The 27,554-nt window shown below is 41.2% G+C and overlaps 1 protein-coding gene across 2 annotated transcripts in view; it reads left to right on the top strand.

Annotated features, from left to right (window-relative positions):
- Window positions 1-27,554, top strand: part of TNRC6C (trinucleotide repeat containing adaptor 6C) — a 164,402-nt gene that overhangs the window by 11,845 nt on the left and 125,003 nt on the right. The window contains exons 2-4 of one of the 2 annotated variants that reach the window (XM_089534910.1): window positions 4,384-4,573; window positions 16,042-16,138; window positions 22,429-22,450. In XM_089534910.1, the coding sequence (XP_089391036.1) occupies window positions 4,548-4,573; window positions 16,042-16,138; window positions 22,429-22,450 (145 nt within the window). In that variant the 5' untranslated portion in view covers window positions 4,384-4,547. The remainder of the gene's footprint in view (window positions 1-4,383; window positions 4,574-16,041; window positions 16,139-22,428; window positions 22,451-27,554) is intronic. The other variant, XM_089534920.1, reaches the window with a different exon arrangement.

The following is a 27,554-nucleotide window of genomic DNA, read 5'->3' on the forward strand; positions in this document are numbered from 1 at the left end:
ATGAAAAGAAAAATGGTATGGTGAAGACTCAGGATAACAGACACTCCATAATTATTGAGAAATAACTGTGTCTTCAGTTATCCAGATTTGCTAAAAATAATTTTGAAAGTTATACACAGCACTTGGGTTCCACCAGTACATTTCCAGCTTGGTAAATTGAAGACTGCTGCATGCAGTACTGCAAGTAGTACATATTTCAGTAGTAGAGTTTTTTTATTAAAGCTGGAAAGACAATATTATAGAAGAGTTTGCCTTTCTCTTTTAAGCAGTTAAGACTTAGTAAGTGCAACCACCATAATAAAATTTAATTCCAAGTATTTCCAGAGCAAAACATGAAACAATCCTGCATTGGTCACATAAGCTAAGCATGAGTTTTCTCCTTTAATTTCCCACCCCCATTTGATGTTTTCACTCACTGCTGAGAATTCCAGAATGGCAGACGTTTCATTGTGTCTCTTGACTAGCACACCAGGGGTCTGAGTTTAGAATTCTTCCCATCTACTTAATGCACTGAATTCCAAATTCACAATGCATCTAACAAGTGTATGGTGTTTAGAAAGCTTTAGAACCATCTATTGAAGTACAGAAGAAGCTTTGAGTTCATACTACATATCTACAGCCCTGCTGTTATTTTCATATAATTTCAAGGGTGAATGTGTGGCAGACACAGAAAGTAACATAAAGTAGAAAGTAAAATCATAAAGAATTAAAGCCAGTTCAGTTATATATACAATAGAACAGAGGCCTTGTTTGCAGGGCTTCATTCTTTGAACCATGACAGGATTTCCCCCCCTTGCTGGAAGGATAGTTGCATTTTGGTGCTGTCATTTCCTTTCTTCAGATTTGTGTTAAATCATAGTGTGGGTTTAACATTGGAATGGATAAACTACAGTTGGTGCTTCTTGCCCTCCAAGCCAAGGTTTAATCATTATGTGGGGGTTAAACACAAACCAGAGTACTGGATGTAATAATAGCCTATAATTTTAAATAAACTCAGATGTGTCAGGAGAAGAGGGATAGAAAAGACAGGGCATAAACTCGGGACTCATTTCCAAAGTACCAAATGGCAATTTGGTGTTATATTTATACCACAACTCATTGTGGTAAGGTGCCTATGCATTTTTCAAATAACCAGACCAATCAACCATGCAAAAGATGGTTGTGAGCATCTTACACATTTTGTGTGAAAGCTTGCCATCATTTGCTTCAGATTTGCGAAGCATGATGTAACTGCAAAACCCTGTAATGTTGGTAGTGCCACTGACTTTGGTTACCTCCTTATGCTTGCTTGCAAATTGCTCTGCAGTGACAATGGGACTGTAATAAGTCAAATTTTGAGTGACCATTTGGCTCCCATCCCATTATATCATCATTGCCAGGTAAATCTGCCTATGGCACTGCTGCTGCTAGGTGATTCTGGCATGGTGTCACCTGCTTTGGACCTTGGTGAGCAACATGGCCCCCAGCAAATGTCCAATATGTTAGGTGCTGACACAAGGAGTGAGAGAATTTAACATCTTCTACACTAAATGTAAGTCAGTGATTGGTTGCTACTGTTGCAGCTGAGTATCCTCCATAGTTTCTGCTCAGAAATCCTTCATGAAAACAGTACATTGTTTTTTGTGGGTTTTTCAGGCTATGAGGCCGTGTTCTAGAAGAGTTTGTTCCTGATATTTCACCAGAATCTGTGGCTGGCATCTTCAGACACTGCATTCTTTCCCATCATTTTATTAGAAATGAAAGGTGGTGGTGAGGAATCTCATAGAACTTTAGGACCCACTTGCAGAATAGGCGAAAGGGAGTACAGAAATAGAAATGTATGAAAAAAATCACAAGTATGTGTGTGAGTATAAATAAATATAGAAATAACCCTTATATATTATAAACCAAATGTATTATAAATATATAACAAATAATAGTTTTCCGAGGCAGCAAATAAGAGATTAGTGAACCAGAAAAATTAGAAATCTTTTTCTTAAAAACAATAAATTATGGAAGATGTAGAGTGGGGATTCATTAATGTAAAGGCTATATTCCCTCTGTCATCTCTCAAGGCTGCATCCTGGGGAATGAGATGGGGAGACCAGAGTTAGCAATAAGTAATGGCAGAGCAGAAAGTGTTATCCTTTCCCTGCCACGTTCAATTACAATTACTTCCTGCCTTTCTCCCATCCTGGCTTATTTTAGAACAAACTTTCTAAGCCCAACTGTAGCATAAAGTGGGTGGTGACTGGTTGTGGGTAAAGGTAGGTTTAAGATTTCCCTCCCCATCTATTGCTTCCCCACATATCCCCACTGTTTGTAGTAAGGCTTAGAAAAAAAGCTCCCATGCACATTAATGGGGAATTTTCTAAGTCTAATTTCAAAGGAAAAGGGAGCCTTGGTGAAAATCCAGATGTGCTGGCAGGCTACACCCCACTATCTCTTTTAGAGCCTCTCTCTTTATCAATTCAGCTACCTCATTCAGTATGCATTTTTACTTACCATATATACTCACCTATAGGTTGACCTCATGCATAAGCAGGTTTGGGGGCCAAAATTATGGGTTTTGATATGACCCATGGATAAGTCAAGGGTAAAACCTAGAGTCATGTAACAAAAGAGCTAAAGGATGAAGCAGAGGAAAGCAATGCCAAATAAGTTACAAAATCCCACCAAGCATAACTGTGCTCACAGTAAAGGCGGATGAATGAGAGAGTAGAGGGTGGTCAGTTCTTCCAGGACAGATTGTGCTCTTGTCTTTCACCAAGGGATAGTTCCTTTTTAAATAAGAGTTAAGTACAGAACTTACGTTGACCCATGGGGTCAATTTTTTGACTAAAATTTCTAGACTTATACATGACTATATACGTAAGTGTATTCTTAATGTGGTACTAATGTGGTTCTCTTTTTTATTTTATTTTTTTTTAATTTTATAACTAGTTATTTACAAATATTACATCTAGCTCGTCAGGATTCAGATTTACATAAATAATCCTCCTGTAGTTATAACTCACTTATTATAATTGTCATATATCAATTCCAATATCTTGTCTTATTTATATAAGCCTTCATAAGAAGCTAAAAAAGCGAAAAAAAAAACATATATTCATTGACTCACTGTCAAATAGTGCCCGTATTTATACAATCAAACAATGCTAAACATTCGCTATATAACCTATCACATCTTCCCAATCTTTTCCCCATTTTGACATATCTTTTTTATTTAATAAAACTGATCCAAGATCTATTCGGAAATTAAATTGAAATTAAATTGATGTTAAACATTGACTTTGATATGAAACCAGAACTGTTTCTGCTAAATATGACCTCAATTATGAATCCAGTAGATGAAAGGAAGCATTGGAAGATAGTACTATACTTGATATCCACGGCCAGATTGATTGTGGCCAAAAACTGGAAACTTTCATGGACACCCCGTATAGAAGATTGGAGGAACAAATTGTTGGAAATGAAAGAACAGGTTCTCTTTTTTATCTTCTCTAGTTCGATTATATGAAAATGACAATTTTGCCAAAAATTTCACTTATACAGGAGCACATTTATATTCACCATCTGGCCAGGATGATGCATATACCATGCTAATAATGATAATTAGGATGATAAATTTTGTACCCAGGCAATCAAAGTCCTTGACATGAAAAACTGAGTTCTTTGACCTGTATAAATTATGCATAGCAAACTACTTTGCATAACTTTTTAATTTAAATGATTTTGAAATTTTGTGTAGATTAAAATAATATATGGATTTGTCTACCACCTAATGCTTGACAGTATTATTTGGCCAATTATTTGGTTTGTGAGATTTCAGTAGAGCTTGCCATCATTCTTCAAAGCATACTGTATCTTCTAGACAGTTTACATAGGGGTAATCAAATTTTAGTCCTACATGACTGATGATAAGCAAGTCCCATTCATTTTAATGGATTTGCTGTCCTTGGGACTAAATTTGTATTTAGGCCATATATTTTAACAATAACAACAAGTTTATTGATTAGTCAGCTGACCATATCAATGGAATACAAAATACAGTTACATATTTTAGTGAAAGCCAAAGTTCTTGGACTGCTAGGGTACTTTCTGCTCTATACGTGCTCCTTCAAAAGCACTGTGTAAATAATCCTTTTTGGAGTTGTTTGGTGACTAAATGTAATAACTTGGTGTAAATATGGAAGGATGACTTAATTAAGACCTCCTTTAAATGCTACAAGGCTTTCATATGTGTTAAAGTTACTCTTTATAGGCAAGGCTTAACTAAGTTACATTGAGTTATGTTTCTTTTCCATGTAATGTCCCTTTTCAATTTAATTTGCCAAATGTAAACCATTCAGCCTCAGAAGCATTCTGAGCCAGCTTTTTTCTTTTTTCTTTTTTTTGCCTTAGGCTGAACTTGTTTTGGAAACTTTCAGTGTAATGGTTCGGCCATTTCAAAGGAAAGCAATGGGGAGAAACAAGCTGTTCTAGTGCTTCCATCTTTTGGAGGAATGGGAAAAAAATCCTGTGAAAAGCTGTTTAAATTTAGCTGCAGATTGCCTTAAATTATAGCTATGCTTCTTAAAGTTCTAAATGACTGGTAGGTACAACCAGATGTTTGGCTCTACATATGCTGTGAACCCTGATCAAATTCAGTTTTCATTTGGCTTTGAAAAGAAAGGACACAATACATTTCATATTTGTAAGCATTATGTCTTGCTAACTGGAGATTAGGGATCCCAAAGAGAACATTGTACACTGCACCCTCGTTATACACGGGAGCGCCATACACGGCTTCCAGCATATGCTGGAAAAACTCCTCTCGTGCCCCGGAAGAAGTAATGGGTTGTGCACGCTCCATGGCGTGCCACGTGCACAAGCCCCATTACTTCTAATAGGGCTCGAGCATACAGGTTTTTTCCCTTATGCAGGGGGGGGGGGGTCCAGAACAGATCCCCGCATAAGGGAAGGGTGCCCTGTATAACTAAGAAAGAGAGTAGATAGAAGGACCCAGAGAAGGATTAAGTTACCTGGGTAGAATGTGAGATATCGTATTTTCCGATGTATAAGATGACTTTTAACCCCGTCTTATACGACGGGTTGTGTTTGGCAGCCTCCACAGAGACAGGCGAATGGTGTAGCCATCTCTCCATCTCTGGGGGGGGGGGTGTCCTTGTGGGTTCCTATCCCAGCAGGCACCGTGGCTGGTCTCTCTCTCTCTCGCTGCCATTGCTGGTTTCCAGGACTGGAAGCTGGAAAAGGTGGAGGAGAAGTGGCTCCAGAGCTGGTCTGGCGGGAGAGGGATGGTTGGGCTGAGGGAAAGAGCCAGCCCATTATGCCTTGCCACCACTGCCCAAGATACTCCACTCCAGTGGCTTCTTCTGCAGCGTCTAGTGCCCTTTTGGGCCAGACTGCGAGAGGCCCTACTTCCACTTGTGACACCTGCCTTCCAGGCTTCCACAGAGGCCCCCTCAAGTTGGTGCATGTGGGTGCCAGACCCCCTTAATTCAGCCTATAGTAGGCCAGGGTGCTGCCTGCACGCGACTTGGGGGTCATCTTATACGCTCAGTCTCCTTATACGCCGGAAAATACAGTAAGTCTGAAATGTTAGTAAGACACAGGATAGATGGTGTACAAGGCATCTGGTTCGGGGAGGATTTGATTTTGTTGTAATACATCTTTCAGGGAAATTGCATAGAAGATAACTTTAAAAATGTCATAGCAATTATATTGAGGTTAAGCATTAGGTGAAGACGGGCAGTATATGTGGAGTCATTTTTAGACAGATGTTTTAAGTGTCTGGTATACTACTATTACTAGGTAGTGCTTTTATTTCTGGAATGTGTTGTCACATGTTCAACGTAGTGACAGTTGCTTACTGATCCACAGCATGGCAATATTGTTAGGACTAAAGCCATTTTGATTACACAGTATATTAAAAGCACAGAGCAATTCAAACATTTTCACACACTCAAGCCCCATTTTTTCCAACTCCAAAATATCTTTGCTTTCAGGAATCATAGAATCATAGATTTGGAGAAGACCACGACTCTGTGATCCAGTCCAACCCCCCTGCCATGCAGGAATACACAATCAAAAGACTCCTGACAGAAGGCCATCCAGTCTGTTATAAAACCTCCTAAGAAGGAGGCCTAATGTTTAGGTGGACTCTTCTCCTCTAGTATCAGTCCATCCCCCCATGCCCTAATCTCTGAAGCAGCAGAAAACAAGCTTACTTTTGATAAGCACACTTCCAATTCCATCATCTAAGTCACTGATAAAGATGCAGAATAGCATTGGGCCAAGAATAGAACTCTCTGGCGGGTTACAGACCGCCCATTTGGGGTGGGCTGTACCCGCCCCTTTACCTGGTGGAACGGGGTCTCAGTGGCGAGAACGGCAGCCGCTGAGGCCCCGATCCGCCGCTTTTCAGGCTGCGGGGAAGCGGCAAAATGCCGCTTCCCCACAGCCTGAAAAGGGGTGTCCCTGGGGCTTCAAGCCCCAAGGACACCCCACGGCGGCGGGGAGGAGGAGAAAGGGGCCGCTTGGCCCCTTTCTCCTTTGGGCCGCTGGGCGCAACCGTGTGAAGGCTGCGCCCAGCGGACTAAACCAGGAAGGAGCTCCGAAACGGAGCTCCTTCCTGCTCTGCGCTAAGGGCGCACTAGGCGCCCTGGTGCAGAGCGAGGATGTCACTTCCGCGCCGCCCCGTATAGAGACGGCGCGGTCGTGACGTCCTCATGGCGGCGGCCGTGTGGAACGGCCGCCGCCATTTTGTGCGTGCGGAGCGCGCACTAGGGTTAGGGGGGTGCAGAAGCACCGCCCCTTTCTAACCCTAGTGCGCGCTCCGCCACACACAAAACGGCCCGTTTGTAACGGGCCCCTGGCACTCCACTAGTCACTTCTCTTCTAGATAAAGAGGACCTATTGGTGAGTACTCTTTGGTTTGGTCAGTCAACCAACTGCAAATTCATCTAACAGTTGCACTGTCTAGCCCAATATTATGGAGATTCCGCATAATATCCAGCTTTTTTGCAAGGATATTATGCGGAATCTTGTCATAGTCCCTACTGAAATCAAGATTCACTACATCAACAGCATTCCCCTCATCTCCCAAGCTGGTAACTTCATAAAAAGAGAGAGAGAGAGAGAGAGAAAATTCGTCTCACATTACTTGTTTTTGAGAAACCCTTGTTGAATTTTAGTGATCATGGCATTCCTTTCCAAATACTTGTAAACTCTGTTTCATAATCTGCTCTAGAATCTTTCCTGGTATTAATGTCATGCAATGATTATTTGTTTCCTACCCCCCCCCCCTTTTTTTTTTTTTTTAAGATGGGGAAAACATTTGGCCTCCTCCACTCTGCTGGGACTTCTGTTGTCTAGGAATTCCTAAAGATGGTTGCCAGTGGTTCACAGAATACTATACCGATTCTTTTTAATACTCTTGGTTGAAATTCATCTGGCCCTGGAGACTTGCATTTGTTTAGAGTAGCCAGGTGTTCTTGTACTATCTCTTTACCTGCTCTGTGCAGCATTTCCTCTGCTGCATCATTTGCTCCATTTTCTGCAGGTTGTCCACTGTTCTCCTTTAGGGAGAAGACTGAGACAAAGAAAGTGTTGAGTAATTTTGCCTTTTCTCTGTCCCCTTTAGCATTTCTCCATCTTCTCCACTCAGCCACCCTATCATTTCCTTGTTCTTCCATTTGCTACAGACTTAACAAAAAATAAAAAACCAAAACACAACCTTTTTATTGTTTTTAACCTCTCTAGCAAGCCTGAATTCATTCTGCCCATTAGCTTTTCTGACCTTCTTCCTACACATAACTCGCTATTTGATTCCTCTTTGGTGATCCCCCCAACTTTTCCATTTCTTGTCCATGTTCCTTTGAAATCTCAGCTCAGTTTAAAGTTCTTTAGACCTCTGTCCTAGTTTCTTTAGACATGTCTCATCTTTGTTCCTCATTGGAACAGTTTGAAACTGTGCCTTCTGTATTTCACTTTTAAGAAACTGCTGCCATCCATCATGGACTCCCTTATCTTTTAGTATTCCTGACCATGGGATTGGCCCCATTATTTCCCTATGTTTACCAAAATCAGCTTTCTTAGTCTGGAATGCATGTCTGACTATGCTTGGATTCCCCTTTCCATTGTATAACTAACTCCGGGAGAAAATGGTTATTCCCACTTAAGGATCCTGCCACTTCCGCCCCTTTAACCAAATCATCACTATTGGTTAGGATAAAATAGCTGATCTCATTGTTGACTCTTCCACCTTCTGGACAATAAAATTGCCTACCAGGCAAGTGAGGAATTTATTGCACCTTAGATTTTTGGCAGAGTTTGACTTCCCCCTTTACTACTACCTCTCCCCTTCCTGAATATGTGATTGTCAGTTCTAGGAAGGTATCATCTAAGCCCTGATCCCCCTTCCCAACATTGCTGTTGTTTGGATCCCTGACATCCAAATTTAGAATTGTTTATAGGATGTTGATGTTCACCTTCCTCCTCAATTCAGTTTTCGATTGGTTCTCAGACATACACATGGAGCTCTCATTTAACCTGACTTGCCCATTTCACTGGGGGAGACTTATTATTATTATTATTATTGCGTGCAAAACAATGTCCTTGTCATTGAGATGAATACGGAAATCATTTTGGAGCCTGCTAAGAGATTGTGGTAGCTTAAAGGCCATTCTCAATTCACTCAGACAGTAAGTCTTTTGTTCAGTGTTTCAAAGCCCATTAGATACAGCACTATCAAACTGAAAAATTCTCCACATTCTTGATTTTTCAGTGATCTTTTTCATCTGTCTGCTAGTGCTTAATTGCTTTGCTCCAAAATAAACAAGTGAGAAAGGAGGGATGAGCAACATGAAATAAGTTTTTATCCATACCTTTGTAATTAGCCATTAAAAAAATAACATTGTAAACACAGAAATCCTTAATTCTTTCATTTTGCTGGTAGCTAATTAGATGTGGGGTATGTTAGCTGAAGCTACTCTTTGATGGACTACTTGGAGATTCAGTTCTATTATTTTAAGCATATTTAAATAGTGTACTGAGAAGTGTGATTATGTACATCAGTTAATGAGAACTGAGCTCTATTAAAGTTATAGTATCTTTTTCTGATTTAATTTGTACTGTTTCAAGTTGCAAAACACATTTCCATGGCAGTAAATCCCACTGAACTTCATTGAATGCCATTGTTTCATTGGAGCAAACATCCATAGTTTGGCACTGTTAAACTCGCCATGCAAAAATAATAAACAGGGTTTCACTGTGAGTGGCACTTGAGCCTCTTGTAATTGACATATTAATTTGGTGACATTCAAAATACATTCTATTTTAATCGAGAAAATGTTTGTAGCTCTCTGATTAGAGAGACTGTATTAGAAAATGCTGTGCCTAGGAAAGCTTTGAAGTTTAAGTGTTTTTTTAAATAAATAGAATCTGTAGATAAAATCCCTCTAATCCTGTAGATAATAGGTCAGTGTTGAAGTTTTTCAGACATATTTTGTGGAGAATTTATTCAGATTATCTTGTCAATTAAGACTTTTCTTGAAGGGTCTGCTCTGGATGCACTGGTATCTATTTATGAAGATTTCTTTTTGTCTTAAATTCATAAATACAGTTCAAAAGAAGAAATCAAAAGGGACATGAAATTCATTGAGCAATTAACAAAAAACACAGTATCTGATGGCAAAAATTGCAGCTAATCGAAAGAGATTGACTAGGTTTATCAATTATATGAAGCCCTTAAAATCAACAATTATGTCCTTCCATAGGAATCCATGTTGTATTGAATGAATATATCCTTCCCTGTTGTTGTTATATGTGTAAGAATGTTGTGCTTGATCAGGTTAGCTGCTTCCTTCTGAAAAAGGGTTGTCTGCTTCCTTCTGAAGAAGACATAGTTGCCAGTGAGAGGACCCTTCTACATAATGTCATCAAAGCTCCTTTCTAAGCCCTGTGTATGCTATACTTTATATGTTTTACATGTCAGTTGTAGGAGTCTCACCACTATCTGAATCACTTAATATTCCTTGTACTCTTTCCTGGGTAAACTGGAATTAATCTTTTATCCACTCTGAGTAACCTCCTCTGAGTAAATATTGCTAAGGAAATTCCAAGACTGGTTCACTTTGGGGTTGCCGTGAGTCAAAAACAACTTGAAGGCATACAATGCCTTCATATCACCTATATTAAAATCACATATCACCTATATTAAAATCACTTCACTGGCTACCAATTAGCTTCCGGGCACAGTACAAGGTGTTGGTTATTACCTTTAAAGCACTATATGGCTTGGGCCCGAGTTACTTGTGGGAACGCCTCTCCCTACACAATCCGCCCCGCGCTCTCAGAACCTCAGGGAAAAACTTACTGGAAATACAAACTACCAGGTTGCACGCAACTTCCCAAAAAACTTTTACTGCCGTTGCCCCTAATTTGTGGAACAGCCTGCCGGAAGAAATACGTCTTACTACTACCTCGGACGCCTTTAAGAAGGCAGTCAAGACGGAGCTCTTCCGGCACGCTTACCCCTCTGTACCTGATTAAGATACTACCCTTATTTGCTATGATGATCCTTTGTAAATAACCCACTGATGTATTTATTGAATTGACTGTTGGATTTTATGACTGTATTCTATGTTTTTATCAGGTTGTAACCTCACCTCGATCCATAGGGAGAGGCGGGGCATTATTATTATTATTATTATTATTGATGACAAAGAAAATGAAATTAAACCAGTAGTACTAAATGGCCCAAGATGCAGAAGCACTTTAACAAATCTCAGAACTGCTCACTCTTAGCTTTGAGAATTTGTGCACAGTGAACAGAAGCCTTGAAAAGGTTGAATGCAGCCAAGAACAGTTGTATTTTAAGGGGTTAGCAGTGGGTGTTGCTGTACATAGTATCCATCCACACATTTGTACAAACCAAATGTTTACATTCTGTTATATTTTGGCCTGGCAAGACACAGAACTCAAAGTATGGGCAATTGCAGGTTGGGTTGCGTTTGATCTCTTGGAACTCATTGTGTTATTTGTGTCATTAATGTTGCATCTTAGAACCCAACAAAGATGGACCAAAATCCAATTTGGCACTCTAGAAACATGATAGAATACCCCCCCCCCCCATTACAACTTTAAAAATCTTCCAGCCAGCATGGCAACTCATGACTGGTGGTCATGTTGCCTCAGGGTTTCTGGAATTTGTAGTCCCAAAAGGTAATTTGCCAAGGTCAGGAATTATAAATGAGTGTAACCTTCAGTTTAGTGATGTCCCAAAATTTGCTTTTTACTATATAGAATCATAGAATTGGAAGGAATCACAAAGGCCATCCAGTCCAACCCCCTGCCATTCAGGAACTCCCAATCAAAGCATACCTGACAGATGGCTATCCAGCCTCTGCTTAAAAACCTCCAGGGAAGGAGACTCCACTACACTCCGAGGAAAGAGTGTGTTCCACTGTCGAACAGCCCTTACTGCCAGAAAGTTCCTCCTAATGTTGAGGTGGAATCTTTTCCTGGAGCTTGCATCCATTGTTCTGGGTCCTGTTCTCTGGAGCAGCAGAAAACAAGCTTGCTCCCTCCTCAGTATGACAGCCTGGGTTTTTAAGACACTAGTCCAGTCCTTACATACACAATAGTGTCTGGAAATAGTGACTATAAAGAAGGAGACTAAACACCTGACATTTCTCACAGAAACTGATTTCATAGTCTGAGTGCTTTGTTTGGGGGTACCATAAGCAGTTTGGATATTCATAGCCCTTTCTTTGCTTGGATACCTCTTGCTTCTTGGAAAAATGGCCCAGTGTTTCCACCTAAACTAGTTGTCTGTGTCACGGAATTCATCATTTGGCCTATCAAATTTCAAAAATGGCATAGTAGCTCACACTTTAGATATATTTAGTACAGTTATATTTAGCCTTTCCTTTATACTTAACTGACAGAAGCACTTTGTACCTGGGTCAGCATATGAACTACCAACCCCAGAACATGATCTTCTGAGCTTCCCACTCCTAGAGCCTGAAATACAGCCTCTGTACATAGGGTTGCCATAGCTGAGGACCTCCAAACCGGGACAAATGTAGGACAAGGTTTAAAAATGTAGGACTTTTTTTTTTAAATTTCCTAGCCAGGAAATTAAAAAAAAAAGTCCTACATTTTTAAACCTTGTCCTCCTCCTCCTTCCCGGCTTGGGAGGAAGCCTTGGCCTGCTCCCAGGCCGGGAAGGAGCGTGGGGGCCCCCTGTCATTGCGGCGATTGCCGCGATGACAAGCGGCCTCCTTGGCCTCACAGAGGCCTTGGAGGACCCTGTGGCCGGAGCTCCGACCACGGAGTCTTCCAAGGCCCAAGCCTCCATAGAGGCCGGGAAAGAGGGAGCAGGGCGCCTGCGATCACAGTGATCGCTGCGATCGCGGGCGGCCCCCACTCCCTTTCCCGGCCTCTGTGGAGGCTTGGGCCTCCATAGAGGCCGGGAAGGACGGAGTAGAGCCAGGCCGCCTCCCTCACCGGCGGAGGAGGCGACAAGGCAGTGGAAAAGGGCCTTGCCGAAGCGAGACCCTTTCCTGCTGTCAGGCCGCTTCCCTCGCCGGCGGAGGAGGCCAAACAGGGAACGGAGGTGAGGCTCCTTTCCCTGCCTGGCGTCCGTCGCGTGGGGGGGGGGGTGTCCCGGGGGCGGGGCCAAACCGGGGCAGGACCGTGCGGACCCGCCCCAAACCGGGAAAGTCCCGCCCCCCGGCGGGATATGGCAACCCTATCTGTACATCTTCTGCGGGTTAGAGCAGATAAAGGTCTTGCTCAATCACCCTTGAAGGAATGTCAGGAACAGCTTATCATGGAGAAATCTGAACTGGTTAGCAGCTTTCCCTACGGATATTTTCATGTGAAACTTTAGGTTGGGCTTTGCTTCCTTTTTATAGTGTAATATTCTCACTGCAGCATGGCACTTAAGACTTAAAATATTTGTTTGTATATGCACATGCAAGGATTGTTTTGTTTGTATATGAGCAACCTGTGAGCTACATTTGACCCTTGGAGGTCATTACATTGGCCTGCCTGGTGCCCAAGCTCCCAGATCTCTCCCCTCTACCAAATAATTCTTCTGCATAACATACTTTCATCAAGTTTTCTACCCAGTTTGGTGTCTTCAGTGTGATTGTCATGGAGAGGACAGGTTACAGCTAGAAGTGTTCTCGTGGGCCATCTTAAAGCTCATAACCTGCTCTTTTATGGTCAGCTTGAGGGAATGTTATGGCAGTGAAGAGGAAGAGTATATGAGAGATGGCAATGATATGGGGATGAAGAAAGTGGGGATGCTAGTTCTGGAAGTGACTACTGGCATAAATCCCACTTTCATGTGCAGCTCTTGAATGCTAAAAGGTTGTCCGCTCCTGATTTTAGGTGGCGATTTGAATACAGAAGTTGGGTTTGTGTGTGTGTGTGTGTTTATAAGATCTGTTATATTCCATGAAATGAAAAGCTGTTCTGGAAATAAATTGTACTGGTTTTTAGCACCTCCTGTGGTGCTAAAAATAATGTTGTTTGAAACATCTGGATCTACAGAAGGCTGTTAGACTGTGGTGGTCATCCCTCACCTAAAGGAATGAAACCACTGTGTTCTTTGTTTTAGTAAGGGGATATAAGAAAACATAATTATTAAACATTAATACTTCGTTTACATGTAAACTTCAAACATAATGATTTGTTTTTTGGACTTCTGCATGTTTAGCAGGTTTATGGTTTGTCCCAGCTATTGGAAAATAAAACTCCTTCGGTATCTTTCAAACTGTTCATTGTCAGGTTATCAGGATATTGTCTCGTTGGCTGAAGAAATACTAAAAAAATGTGTTTCCTGAAGAAACTTAGGCTTGTTTGCAATAGAGATCCATCTGTCCTAAAGTGCAAAAAGGTCTAAGGCTGGTCAAGAGCTAGTGCTGATAAACACATCTCTAGGAAGTTCTTTCTGATCCAGTGGGTTCTGTAATGTACTTTTATTTCATCATGGATGGTTATTGAGCTTCCCTCACATCTTCTAATGTTAAAAAATGTTAAAGGCAGTAAGTAAAATTAAATTTGCACTTATTGTTGGCTCCTTCTAAATGGAAATACTCTCGTCTCTCCACATTTGCTGGGGTTAGGGGCACAGGACCCCTGTGAATGTGGGATAACCACAAATAACAAAAACACTGTGTTTTTACTTGAGAGAACACCTCTCTAGGAATCTCTAGGTCCTCCAGTGCAACTCTGTGGTCAACATCTGCCAGACATTGACCATAGAATTGCACTGGAGGAGCTACAAATGGCTAGTGGGGTGTCCTCTCTATGAATTTCTAGGTCCTTCAGTGTGACATTTGGTTAAAGTGGACCATAGAGTTGCACAGGAAGACCTAGATATTCCTAGAGAGAACATATTAATAAAATCCATGAATAATCAGATCCGCAAAAGTCAAAGCTGCAGATGTGGAGGGACAAGAGTAATCAGAAATAAAATTTAAAAATTAGTCCACTTGACATTCTCACCTCTATAGCCATTAGTCAAGATGCCTTCCTAATGTTTCATTTAAAGTTTGTCCACACACACACACACCACTTCTCTATAAAATTTACACTGATCAGTATATCCCCAGTTTGGTGTCCAGTTGTGCCCAATAAAAATCTTCCTACTGAGTTTTTAAAGAAGTAGCCATGTTAGTCTCTTGCAGCATAAAAATGAGGAAGATGGTGCACTTGATACTCCATTTGAAGAAGTGGGTTTATATCCAAGAAAAGTAATGCAAAAATAAAAGCCAGTTAGATTTAAAGGTGCTGCTGCATGTCTTTTTTGGTCTCCCCCTCCCTTCCTCCTTTTAATGCTGCCTATTGAGGTTACCCTTGAACGTAGACAAATAATTGAGTCTTGAACAAATTTCTGTTTTAAGAAAAGATTACTTCTAGCAGAAGGTATAGCTGCTGGCTGTGTAACAACATAATTCAAAGTTCATTGATTTTGGTTGCACAGAGCTGTGGTATATGGTCAAAAGTTTCAACTGCTATCACAACAGGTCAGGATTTTGTACTCTAGATATCTGACACTGGGTGAAAATGACAAAAGAGTGACAGACTTCCTGCCTATTTTCTCAAATTTGCCAATTACAAACCGTTAGTTACCCATGAGACAGATTGCTGTTGTTAACAGCTGGAAGAGATTTGGAAAATGAGTTGTCACTCAGCCTATTGGAAAACAGCATTATAGTATATTTTACAGAGTCACATTTGTTGTTGTTGTTGTTGTTGTTTGCCTTCAAATCGTTTTCAACTTATGGTGACCCTAAGGCAATCCTATCATGGGATTTTCTTGGTAAGGTTGTTCAGAGATAGCCTTTGCTTTCCTCTGAGGCTGAGAGTATAACTTACCCAAGGCCATTCAGTGGGTTTCCATGGCTGAGCAGGGTTTCAAACCCTGGTCTTCAGAGTTATAGTTGAGCCCACAAATTGCTTTTTCAAATTATAATGTACTATTAATGGTTTTTCATTTAAGTATAATTTGCAACCCCAGTACAATGAAGATAGTTTCTAGTTGTTAGCTGTGATTTTTTTTCCTGTTCTTTCCAGCATTAATGACAATCCACTCCCCAAATTTCTTGATAATTCTTGAGTCTTATGTACTCTTGCTCTCTTGTGCTTCATACGTCTTGAAAATACAATAAAATTGTAATTTTTAGAGGGTTTCAGGCCCGATTAAAATCCTTTGAAAGACGTTTTGTAGTGTCTGCGGACTTTTTTGGAATGTTCTTCAATTATTAAATTAAGCTGCAGGTACACATTGTGTAGAACATATATATATATATATATATATATGAATGATTTAATATATTTCATTGCTTTGGGGCTGTTAATTAATACCAGTACTGTCTAAATACTGTTGATTGTAGAGTTGTAGTTTGTTAGTTTTTACAATGCTTATTGTGGCATAAGATAATCTGAAATAGACATAGATCTATATATTTTAATGTAGAAAGCTTCTAACATCCTGTGAAACAACTGACTCTGAAAGATTTTCCATTCTCCTTTTTTAAACAGGGAGAAAGACCAAACACAAGAAGAGGAACATTTGATGGAAGAAAAGAAAAAGAAAAAGCAGGAAGAAAAGAAAAAGAAGGAAGGTGCTCAGAAAAAGGTTTGTATTTTAATCCCTGTAACATTTTAAATTCAGTGTTTTGAGTGATTTCACTAGTGTGATTTGGGTTGCATCTGCACTGCAGAAACTATTTGATTCAACACCACTTTAACTGCCATGAATTCTGTGAATTCTGTGGCACCAGAGCTCTCTGACAGAGAAGGCCAAATGGATCATAAAACTTCAGTTCCCAGAATGTCATAGTATGAGCCATGACAGTTAAAGTGGTCTCAAAACGGATTATGTCTGCCATTCAGATGCAGGCTTGGAGGAATTCTTTTTCTTGCTACAATAAATTGCCTCATACAGACACTGATATTTTGCAGAGTCTGCCAAACATTATACATCAGCTTGGATTTGTTTACATTTCTTCCAACAGACATGTATGGTTTACAAACCTTTAACACCCCCCCAATGCTTTTACTATCATCTGGTTTAAGGTGTGAGTAATGTGTATTTAAAAATTACATTGTAAAAGAACCTCAGATGCAGGTAATACTTGTGCATTATAAGAGAGGCCTGAAAATTTAGAACTACAATATTTCTTAAAGTGTTTCTTAAATGTTGATGTTTGCACAGATTTTGCCAGGAGTTTGTCTTCTCATCATGGTGCTGCTGTAATAGAAGAAATAGTAGTAGAATAAGAAGCTCACCAAAAAATTTATGCAAACCTTAACATTCAAAGAGCCCTTTCAGTATCTATACCTAAGAGTTCAGTAAAAAAAAATTTTTTTTCTACTTTTCAGAGATATTGAATAAAAAAGATAATAACTGCTGTTTCACTGTTGACTTAAAAATTTACAGCTTAAACCTAATCCTCCTGTTGGCCACTTGGGAAATATTAGGAAAATCTGCCCCTAATGTTCCCTTTATGCACATGGAAAGTTCCAGAGGTATAAATCTGTAGCTGTCAGTGTTCCTATTGACAACATGCTCTGAAGTGAAGTGTTCTGAAGGGGCTCTGAAATGATGTGGTGCTGGATTTGGATCTAATATATCAGAAGCCCCTCATTTCCCCCAAGGAGCATCTGATAAGCCACTGAGTTACACCATAAGATGGTGTGGTTAATTTCCTCACTATTGCTTTTTGTGATGGTGATGGTAGGAGTAAGAACAATAAAAGAAAAGAGTTCCACTCCTAGTTTACCACACATACACCACTTGTTTTAGTGCAAGCTGTAGGTTCCACCACTCCGCTCCCCCATTCCCACTTAGGATCAGTCAGGTAGTTGCATATTTGATCCAGGATACAAAGAACTTGGGGCTTGCATTTCTCAAACCCCATAGTATTTAGCAAACTATTTTTGAAACTGAATTTTCAGAAGCCACTTGTGATAATAGTAATAATAGTTTCTTTGTAATTTGCTTCCCCCTCCCCAATGTAGACAAAGTAACTGACCAAAATATTGATATAATACTAAATAACAGTTAATAATGAAATCAGGCACTTAAAGCAGAATTCAGGATGAAATCAGATCTAGAAAGTCTCACTTAAATAGAATTGACATCCCCATGCCCATCTAGAAAGGCAGTGAGAGGGTTGTGTGTATTTCAGGAGGGAGTTCTTAATCCTGGGGTCCATAATATGGCTGTTTGTTGTTCAAACAGAGTGTATGCTGAGGAGTGGGAGTGGGATGAAATTTAGAATTCACATATAGTATGTTACAGTACTTTTATATGCCTTCAGAAGCTTGTTAGATCCCACCTATCATAAAATTTAACATTTAACACCTTGAATAGCGACCAGTTTTTCATTCAAGGTTTAACAGGATAATTAAACAGCTTATAAAATTAAGTATGACTCCAGTTTTTTTTAAATGTTGCACTTAAGTCCATTGACTTTGACATTAAAAAGATTATTTGTGAGTATACTTGCAAGTGGCAGAATATTGTACTGTGTGTCTGTCCTGATTAATATATTTCATTACTCCATCAAATTAATTGGCAGATTAAACTATTTTTATTATTGTTTCCCTAATTATTTTACAGCTTGTGTGATTTATACCAAAACTTTTCTATAAATATACCAACAAGCCCTACTGCATAATGTATCATAATGTGTGGTGTTGAGATTTCAGGGTTTAATAGTATATGATATATATATATATATATATATATATATATATATATATATTTGTATGCGTAGGTATTCTATGATACATAAGATAATCTTTTCAGCATGTGTTCTGTACAACCATTTCCCCAACAACTAGCTTCACTGTGATTTGATCTAACAATCTAGAGCAAGGGTCGGCAACCTCCGGCCTGCGGGCCGGATGCGGTCCGCAGAGGCCTTTGAGCCGGCCCCTGGCTGCTCCTGCCGCCGCCGCCAGTTGCGGCTTTTTGCCGCTCTGGGCGCCGCCATTTTGGGCAAAAAAATAGTGGCGAAGTCTCGCGCCACCTCAGGGAAGGTCACGTGAGATTTCGCCGCCATTTCCCCCCCCAAAATGGTGGCACCCAGGGCTCTGACGGCGGTAGTGGGCCCCTGGGAGGCCAGTTGCCGTCGCAGGGGCCCTCCAGGAGGGCTCCGACGGCGCAGCGGGCCCCTGGGAGGCCAGTTGCTGTCGCAGGGGCCCTCCAGGAGGGCTCCGATGGCGGGAGCGGGTGTCTGGGAGGCCCGTTGCCTTCGCTGGGGCCCTTCCAGGAGGGCTTCGGTGGTGGCAGCGGGCCACTGGGAGGCCCGTTGCCTCTGCTGGGGCCCTCCAGGAGGGCTCCTGCAGCTGCAGCGGGCCTCCCAGAGGCCCGTTGCCTTCACTGGTGACCTCCAAGAGGGCTTCGGTGTTGGCAGCGGGCCACTGGGAGGCCCGTTGCCTCTGCTGGGGCCCTCCAGGAGGGCTCCTGCAGCTGCAGTGGGCCTCCCAGAGGCCCGTTGCCTTCACTGGTGACCTCCAAGAGGGCTTCGGTGTTGGCAGCGGGCCACTGGGAGGCCCGTTGCCTCTGCTGGGGCCCTCCAGGAGGGCTCCTGCGACAGCAGCGGGCCTCCCAGAGGACGGTTTCCTTTGCTGGAGTCCTCCAGGAGGGCTCCGGCGGCGGCAGCGGGCCTCTGACGTCAGGGGCCGACAAAGAGGGGGAGGCCTCCAGCACTGGCGATCCCCACCGGCTCTTTCCCGGCCTCTGACAGGGCCTGGGGCCCCGTTAGGGGCCGGCAAAGAGGAGGTGGCCTGGCCCCTGGGGGGGTGGAAGCTCTGCCCCTAGAGGGTGGAGGCTCCACCCCCACAGCACACAGCCCCGCCCCCGGGGGGTGGAAGCTCCACCCTCCGGCTTCGGCACTTCCGGCCCCCGTCTCAAAAAAGTTGCCTACCCCTGATCTAGAGCCAGCAGAAACTTACAGTGGACCCTTGTTATACGCTGGGGTTTGGTTCCAAGATCTCCCGTGAATAGCAAAATCCATATATGCTCAAGTTCCATTAAATATAATGACATAGCAAAATGCTGTCCCTTATAAAAATGGAAAATCAAGGTTTGATATTTGAAATTTATACTTTTTTTGAACATTTTCAAACTGTGTATGCTTGAATCCATGTATAAGAAGGGCCGACAGTATGTGACTGTTGTGCAGCTGCTACTCTCTGTATTAAAACCATTGAGAATCTTGTCTTTTCTGGACTAAAGCTGAGGGTACCTTGAGCTAAAACAATTTTCTAGAGGAGACAGGGCAATCAGAATAATCAAGGGGCTTGTGTAAATTCACTGTGAGGAAAAATAATGAAGTTTGGGACTGGTTAGAATGTAAAAAATAGATGATTAAGTGAATGAATAATTGTTAGAGGTGTACAGTTGCCCCTCTTTTCATGGCCTTGGAGTCCACGTCCCTCGCTCGTTTGCAGGCAGCAAACGGAGAGCGACAAAATAAGGGAATGCACATGGTATGCACCACCATTCAAGCCAATGGGAATATGGTGATTTTTCATTTTCGTGGTGGTGGTGGGGTCTGGAACGGATCCCCGTGAAAATGGAGGGGCGACTGTATAATTATGCCTGATGTAGAGAAAAGGTATTTTTCTCTCTCATTCTAGTAGAACCCAGGTTCATCCAATGAAGCTGAATGATGGGAGATACACACCAAAGAAAAGGGAGTATTACTTAAAGTGTATAGTTAACCTTTGGAAATCGCTGTCATCTGGTGATGGCCACCAATTTTGTTGGCTTTAAAAAAGAATTATGTACATTTATAGAAGGTGTAGTGGGTCATGGTGTTATGGTTTGAGCATTGGATCACCACTCTCGAGAGCAGGGTTCAGTTCCCAGCTTGAGCATAAAAACTCACTTGATGACCTTGGGCAAGTCACAATCGCTTAGCCTCAGAGGATGGCTATGGCAAACCCCTGCTGAAAAAACTTGCCAAGAAAATCCCACAATAAGGTCTCCAGAAACCAGAAACTACTTGAAGGTACACAACAACAACAAGAAGAAGACTGTTAGTGGCTACTAGTCACAATGAGTATGTATTACTCCTAGTATCAGAGGTAGTATACCGCTATAAATCAGTTGCTATGAAACTTTAGGGTTGTTAATGTACTCACTTCCTGTTAAGGGCTTCTCTTTGGCAAGCGCATGGACAGAATGCTGGATCTAGTGATCTAGTGTAATTCTTTCTGTGTACCAATTCACATCTGTTTAAAAGTACACTTCAAAAATATAATACATGCCACATGGTAGAAGAGAAGTGAATGGGGTATAGATTCAGGATTGGTTACAGCTAATATTGTATGTTGGTAACCGTAAGATACATGAAATGTCTCTTGGTCTTAAGGTTCCATGTTAACATAAGGCAAGCATAGGAATATATAGTGCTCCATATGTTGTTCGATTGCAGTTCCCATTAGCCACACAGCACAGACAGTAGTGGAAAATGGCAGTTGCAGATCAGTAACATTTGTAAGGAACACATATTCTCCATCCCTGACTTTAGTTATTCATACAGTAAGTATGAAATGGTTATCCTTTGTACAGAAGTCAGTTTTTATAGCAAAATCATTTGTCAATTTAATTTGTGTTTTGTTTGGAGAAAACTACTACAGTTTGATTTATCTTATTCAGTGGTAATTAACTCCTTCCCCCCCAGAACATGAGTGTATATGCAATTAACTGGCATTATACATTCTTGTGGCTGCTCTCATAGTACATTTGGCATCAGTGTCTACTCATATTTGGTGAAGAGGGACATTCCAGAGTTTTTGTGTGTATAGGTAGGTAGGTAGGTAGGTAGGTACCTCGATAGATAGATCGGAAGGATGCAGTTCAAGGCCTGAGTGCTGCATGATGGGGTGAGCTTCCATCACTAGTCCCAGCTTCTGCCAACCTAGCAGTTTGAAAGCATGCAGATGCAAGTAGATAAATAGGTACCACTTCTCAATGGGAAGGTAACAGCGTTCAGTGCAATGATCCTGGCCACATGATTACTGTTGTAGTCTTTGGACAATGCTGGCTCTTTGGCTTAGCAATGGAGATGTGCACCATCCCCTACAGTTGGTTACAACTAGATATTCTTAATAATAATAATAATAATAATAATAATAATAATAGGATTTATTTATATGCCGCCCAATCACTGGGAATCTGGGCGGCTTACAACAGAGGGGATAATAGATGGTTCCTTGCCTTCAGGCTTACAATCTAAAAAGACACGACACAAAAGGAGAAGGGAATGGTGAGGGGGGGATCAAGTCCAGCATTCTTCGCTCCCTCTGAGGCCTGGACCAAGGCAGATGAACTGGAGGGAGGGCTCTTCTTCTTCATGTCTTTGAGGGTGTGCGTTGTTTAAATGCCATGCCCCCAAAGCAGCCGGATGTACCTTATGTAGCCCATGCATTTCAGGTGTTAGTCATCCCCTTCAGAGAATAATAAGCTTGCAAACCTTGCTTAGGTTTGTGGTGCTATGTGCAAAGCAGCATATTACTTCTCCCTCATAGTAGATTACAAAGCTCCTGTTCAACAGACTAAAGACCTTTACCAGCAAAATACTAAATGCATTGTTATCTTTGCCCTTCAGATGAGACCTGAATTAATTATAAACTATTGTCCAGCATTATGTGAACAAGCTTTAAGTTTGCATATCCTCCCTTTATTCATCTGGCAAGTGTTCTTCTGCCAGTCACAAACTATGAATAGCCACAAGCTGCTTTCCCACCCCCAAATTGGAGCTAGTGACTCAAGAGTTGTAAGCCTGTATTTGTGTTGTGGTTGTGTTTTAAGTATGGTGTGGTGCATAGGGCTGGTAATTATTATTTTTTAATACCGGATCTTTAAAAAGCAGTGGCTAATTATTGATATTTCTTTTTGTTTTTCAGGCTGCTGAACAAAAAACCAAAGGTAAAACAATGTTAGCTTTCTTATAAAATATTGAGTTCTTTATATTGTTAAAAATTGCCATTTCATTGTAGAATGTAGTTATTTCTTCAACAAGAAAATGCTTTATGGTGCCCATAGTTTTTCATGGGTTATATACATTTTAAGTATACTGCTAAATAATTTCTGGAAATTCATGACATTAGTTTTAACTGACAGAGATACCTGTTGTTTTTCACTATGAGACATAAGCTTAATTCTGTCATAATGAGTACTCTGCCTCCTTCCTGTCCATTTTCTAGTTTGAGATGACATCGTTTGCAATGATGTCTGCATCAAAGAAATTATTTTTTCAGTAAGCTGTGATTTGTATTCAAACCAAGGAATGAAGCTTGTTTTAAACTGTGTTAGTATTGACCATATGACTAGTTATCTTAAACTGTGGAGTGGAATGAGAAGGAATGAATGAACCTAAGGGGTTATCCTAATCACTCAGCTATAATTTATTGATCAGATCCCTCACCTGAATTTAGCCTTTCTCTACTTCAAAAATGAATTGATTTCTGTCAAATGCTAAAATTAAGGATTTTGTTTAGTAAATGGATTTAATTGAATATTGCCCCCTTGCTTTGAGACAGAACAGTATTTGGGAAAGCCACTCCCTGAAGTCTTAGTATTTGCAGCAGAAAACCAAAGGAATATCCCAAGGCCCAGAAAAAACAGTTGGTCTATTTTCATTCTTTCTGCTCCTCACTTCCATAAACCCAGATGACTAGAACAAGCTAGGTGATACCTCAGCAAGAGAACCTGGGTCACTGCAGGTCTATAGTACTGTTGGTTCACCACAGGTATCAGTAGAATCAGCAACAAGAACATGTGACTTTGGCTGCAATCTGCCAGTCTTTTTGAAAAATATTTGAGTGGATGCCCAGTTAGATCCACATGAGAGCCTATTTTTTCAGATTTCCCCCAGGATCTAATTAAAGACTAAGAATATTGCTCAGAACTACCATTGGCCCAAAGAGCTGTGGCCAGATTATTAACTGGTGCTGGCTACAAGGAGCACAAAACTCTCTTGTTGCTTCACTAGTTGCTAGTTCATTTCTGGGCAGAGTTCAAAGTGCTGGTGAAAACCATTAAAGCCCTATATGGTTATTTGAAGGATTATATCTCCCTTCATGAACCCATTAGAGCTTTAAGATAGTTTGGAGACCCCTGCCTGCTTTCCCACTGCCTTCATGGGCTTATTTGGTGAGAACAAAGGAGAGAGACTTCTCCATGGCTGCTCCCAGATTTTGGAACTCCCTCTCTCATTGCATCAGAATGTCAAAAAATGGGCCTTTAAACATTTTATGTTTATACTTTTATTGAAGCTTTTTATCATTTTGTCTGTATTGTTTTTTAATGTGTTATTAACTTCATGAGTCTCATTATTGAGAGAATGGTGGGATATAAATAATAATGGTGATCATTTGGGGGATTGATCCTACTGACCAAGATCAGGAAATTAAGATAGAAAGCAACAGTATAGTGGGCACTGACACACATTGACAGTTGTAAGCCACAACCTACTGTTTTTAAGAGCCATTGACACAAGGGCGTGAAGAGATTGCCCCCTTCCCATTATGTTTTCCATCTTTATAGCCGATAATTTATTTTATTTTATTTTATTTTTTAGTTTCGATAGTGGAAATGTGGGAAGCTCATTTCTAGTTCCTTGTTGCCCCTTGACTCCTGGAAAAATAACAAGTGATCTTGAGTAGATGTTGCACTTCAGCTAGCCTGGTGTGCCTTCATGCAATACCTTGAGGAGTTGAATTAAATTTACACAGCTGCTTGGATGACCTCATGTGGTGATCCCTGGGAGTCCAGCAGCCACCCAGCCACCCTGTGCTTGGCTCTTGCCCCCAGGAGTCCCTTAAACTTCCCTTCTAGGATCTCCTAGGTCTCCATTCCCACTTCCTGCTGAGCTGAATGATACCCCTTGAGATCCTGTATCTCGCTGCCACCACCCAGTGAATCTTCCAACAAAACTACGTTTCCCTAAGCACACAATGGAACTTGCTAGGGATTTCTAGTTTCCTTCCTTGCTAACTTAAGCAATCAGTAACCGAGCTAAGACGCGTGTACAGGAGCAGAGAGAGTCAGCAGATACTTTTAAAGAAAGATATTTATTTTAAAGAAATAGAATAGGATAGGAAGATATCATTCATGCAAAGCCTCCTTGCCTTGCAGGTACAGAAAACATAGTTACCAAGTATTCATTTCAGGCAAGCTATTAGATAAACATAACAAAACCTAAACGCACTAGCTAATACATTTCCTAGCTACTCACACAGTGATAAGATTTGCAGTCCTTGTTGAGTTCTCGGATGCAAGGAGCTGGCCCTCATGGTTAGCTTACTTGCTGTTCACCGCTATGATCTTTGGAATAGCGGTATATAAATAAAACAAATTATTATTATTATTATTATTATTATTATTATTATCACTTTTGCCTGCCTCCGTGCAAGCACACAGCTGGCTCCCCAAAACAAACACAAAGATGGAGAACAAAGGAAGCATGGTCCTTCAGGGTATTTAAAGTCCTCTCCTGGAACCTTCTTGAAAAGGCCGCTCTGGTACTGCTGATTGGCCAGGCGAGCCTTACGTCAGCTATGATGTGGCTGCTCATTAGCATGTGATGTCAGCTCTCATTAGCATGTACCTCCCCCCAGATTAACCCTTTGTGGTTCAGGAGAAGTCCCCAAATGACTGGAGGGCCCAGTCATTACACCTCAACAGGAAGTTCTGTTGTGATACCCATAGTGACAGGTCATCAGTTGAGTACTGCACAGGTGAAATAATCAATGGACTTTAGTTGTGACCCCTTTGATCTACAATTAAGGTTTCATATGAGCCCCAAAAAAGAAGTTAAATAGTGATGGAGCCTTCATATATTTGTTTCTCTCTATCTTTGCCCTACTTCCCTCGTCCTCAATTGATGGGACATCCTAAACATACTGCTTTTTTTCCAAGAGGGAGCCAAGCTGCATTTTTTTCTTCAGCTCTGAGCAACACCAAAAAAAGTATCTACAGTTCATACTATTCTTTGAACGAAAGTTGAGCTGTACATTCTGTTAGGTATAGCTGGGTGTAAAATAACACCAGTGGTTGCATACTTAGCTACGTTTTCTCTTGCAGTCTCAGGAAGGAGAGACTGGTTAAGGAGAAAAACAGTTTTCCTGCTTGGTGGGGTATGTGGCATATTGCCAGTTGAATATTAGATAGGGGCCTCATATGGCTAAATGTACTCATTCATGACTTAGAATGTTCAAACTCTCCAAAATAAATGTATGTACTGTCTTGCAAGGGGAGGTGCTTTGAAACAGTTTTTCTCCTTCTGATGTCACTGTATCAGGGGAGAACTGAGAGCTACTTCAAGAAAAAGATAATTTTCTACACAAATACAAGAACTTAAGAATTATCTGTCTAGTTCATTTTGTCTTCAACAGTGGCCAGTCAGATCATTGGAAACTTTGCAAACAAGTCATGTTTGTGATAGTCATTCCTGATGTTTATCCCCAACATCTGTTAATTTGAAGAGAATCACTTTTTAGTTGTTACAGCTATCAGCTTTTGAAAGATCTCACCTCCATTAATTTGTAGAAACTTTGTCTAAAACTAGTTGTGCTATACTGCTAGATCCTTTCCACCATCATGTTATCTTGGGAATTGCCCTGTGTTGCTAGCATCCTGTGACTTTGCCAGTTAGGTTCTCATGAGCCTCAAACAGACAATCCAAAAGGGCCGCCATTGGGCCAATCTGTGGGTGGGGCGTTCACATGAAGCATGCCCCCAGATGGCTTGGAGGCCATGCCAGGGCGCCAAATGAGGCCAAAACCAACCACAAAAAGAATGGGTTTCTTACTGCTCCTTTTCGCCACCCATTCAGGACCGCAGCAGTGGGCGCCCTCAGAACTGCATTGTCTGGTTGCTGTAGTCCTGGGGCAGTCTGGGCGTCTGCTTCACCCCATTGTGGAACATAGCAGCACACTGGCCTAATTTAGTCCATCTACATTTGGTTATGAGAGCACACTCTGACCCAACCTTAACACCAGCATCTTCTCCAAGTAAATTAGTTTAAAAGTCACATAGTTGACTGCTCTGAGACCACAAAGAAAAAAATAAATGTTTCCCTTCAAGTTGCTATTATTTCTGAAGTGCCACATCTGTATTTAGATAGCCCACCCACTTCCTTCTCCAGGTGTGCATTTTCCTTCAGTAGGATACTCTTACTATGTTGAAACATCCAAATAGGGCAGCCTTCTCCATATAACAAAGGGGAGTATCACTTCGAGGGGTGAAGCAGGAACAATTTAATTCTAAAACTTTCCCTGGTATAGCTTTGTATGGACACAGAACCCATATATGTTGTTCCACATGGCATGAAGAAGAATTATAGATAAAGAACCTGGTTGTGGCTTTTATTTTCTCATCGAAGGCTGAATTTTGAGAAGACAAAAGCCCATAATCTAGGATAAAAACATTTAATTTATAAGTAATATTTTGGAAGAGTAATCAAGCAACTTCGGCTTTTGCTAACCCATGGAAAGTCCATTGAACTGACTGTCATTTGTGTTTCTCCCTGGGCTTTGCAGATAATTTTGAAAATGCTTGGCAGTTTTTTTTTGTCTAGACTTCATTGCAATTTAAGTTGTTTGTCATTTATGTGTATATCAGTGTACTTAGCACTTTACCAGATTGATATGGGCGCAGGACTGTTCCCCAAGCAGCCAGAAATATAAAATATCAATATGATCTTTCTAGGTTTATGGTATAAATGTGTAATTTAAAGCGCTGGTTTTCAACCTTTGGCCTCAGATGCTTTGAGCCAACTCTCAGAAGGCTCAGCCAATATGGCAAATGGTCAGGGATTGTGGGAGGTGAAGTCCAAAACAGTTGGCAGACCAAAGGTTGAGAAATACCAGTTGTGGGAATGTAAACTCCTCTGGCCAAGGATCTGTCTCATTTTGTTCTCCATTTCACTCTATAAAGTCCCCATTTCATGTTTGTTGCTGGAAAAACTGTAACACTTAAAATACTGCCCCCCCCCCCCAAATGCAGCCATTACTATTTTTTTGCAGTC

The sequence above is a fragment of the Sceloporus occidentalis genome, unplaced genomic scaffold (genome assembly GCF_023333645.1).
Source record: "Sceloporus occidentalis isolate IW3139 unplaced genomic scaffold, rSceOcc1.0.p SCAF_1, whole genome shotgun sequence".
NCBI lineage: Eukaryota > Metazoa > Chordata > Lepidosauria > Squamata > Phrynosomatidae > Sceloporus > Sceloporus occidentalis.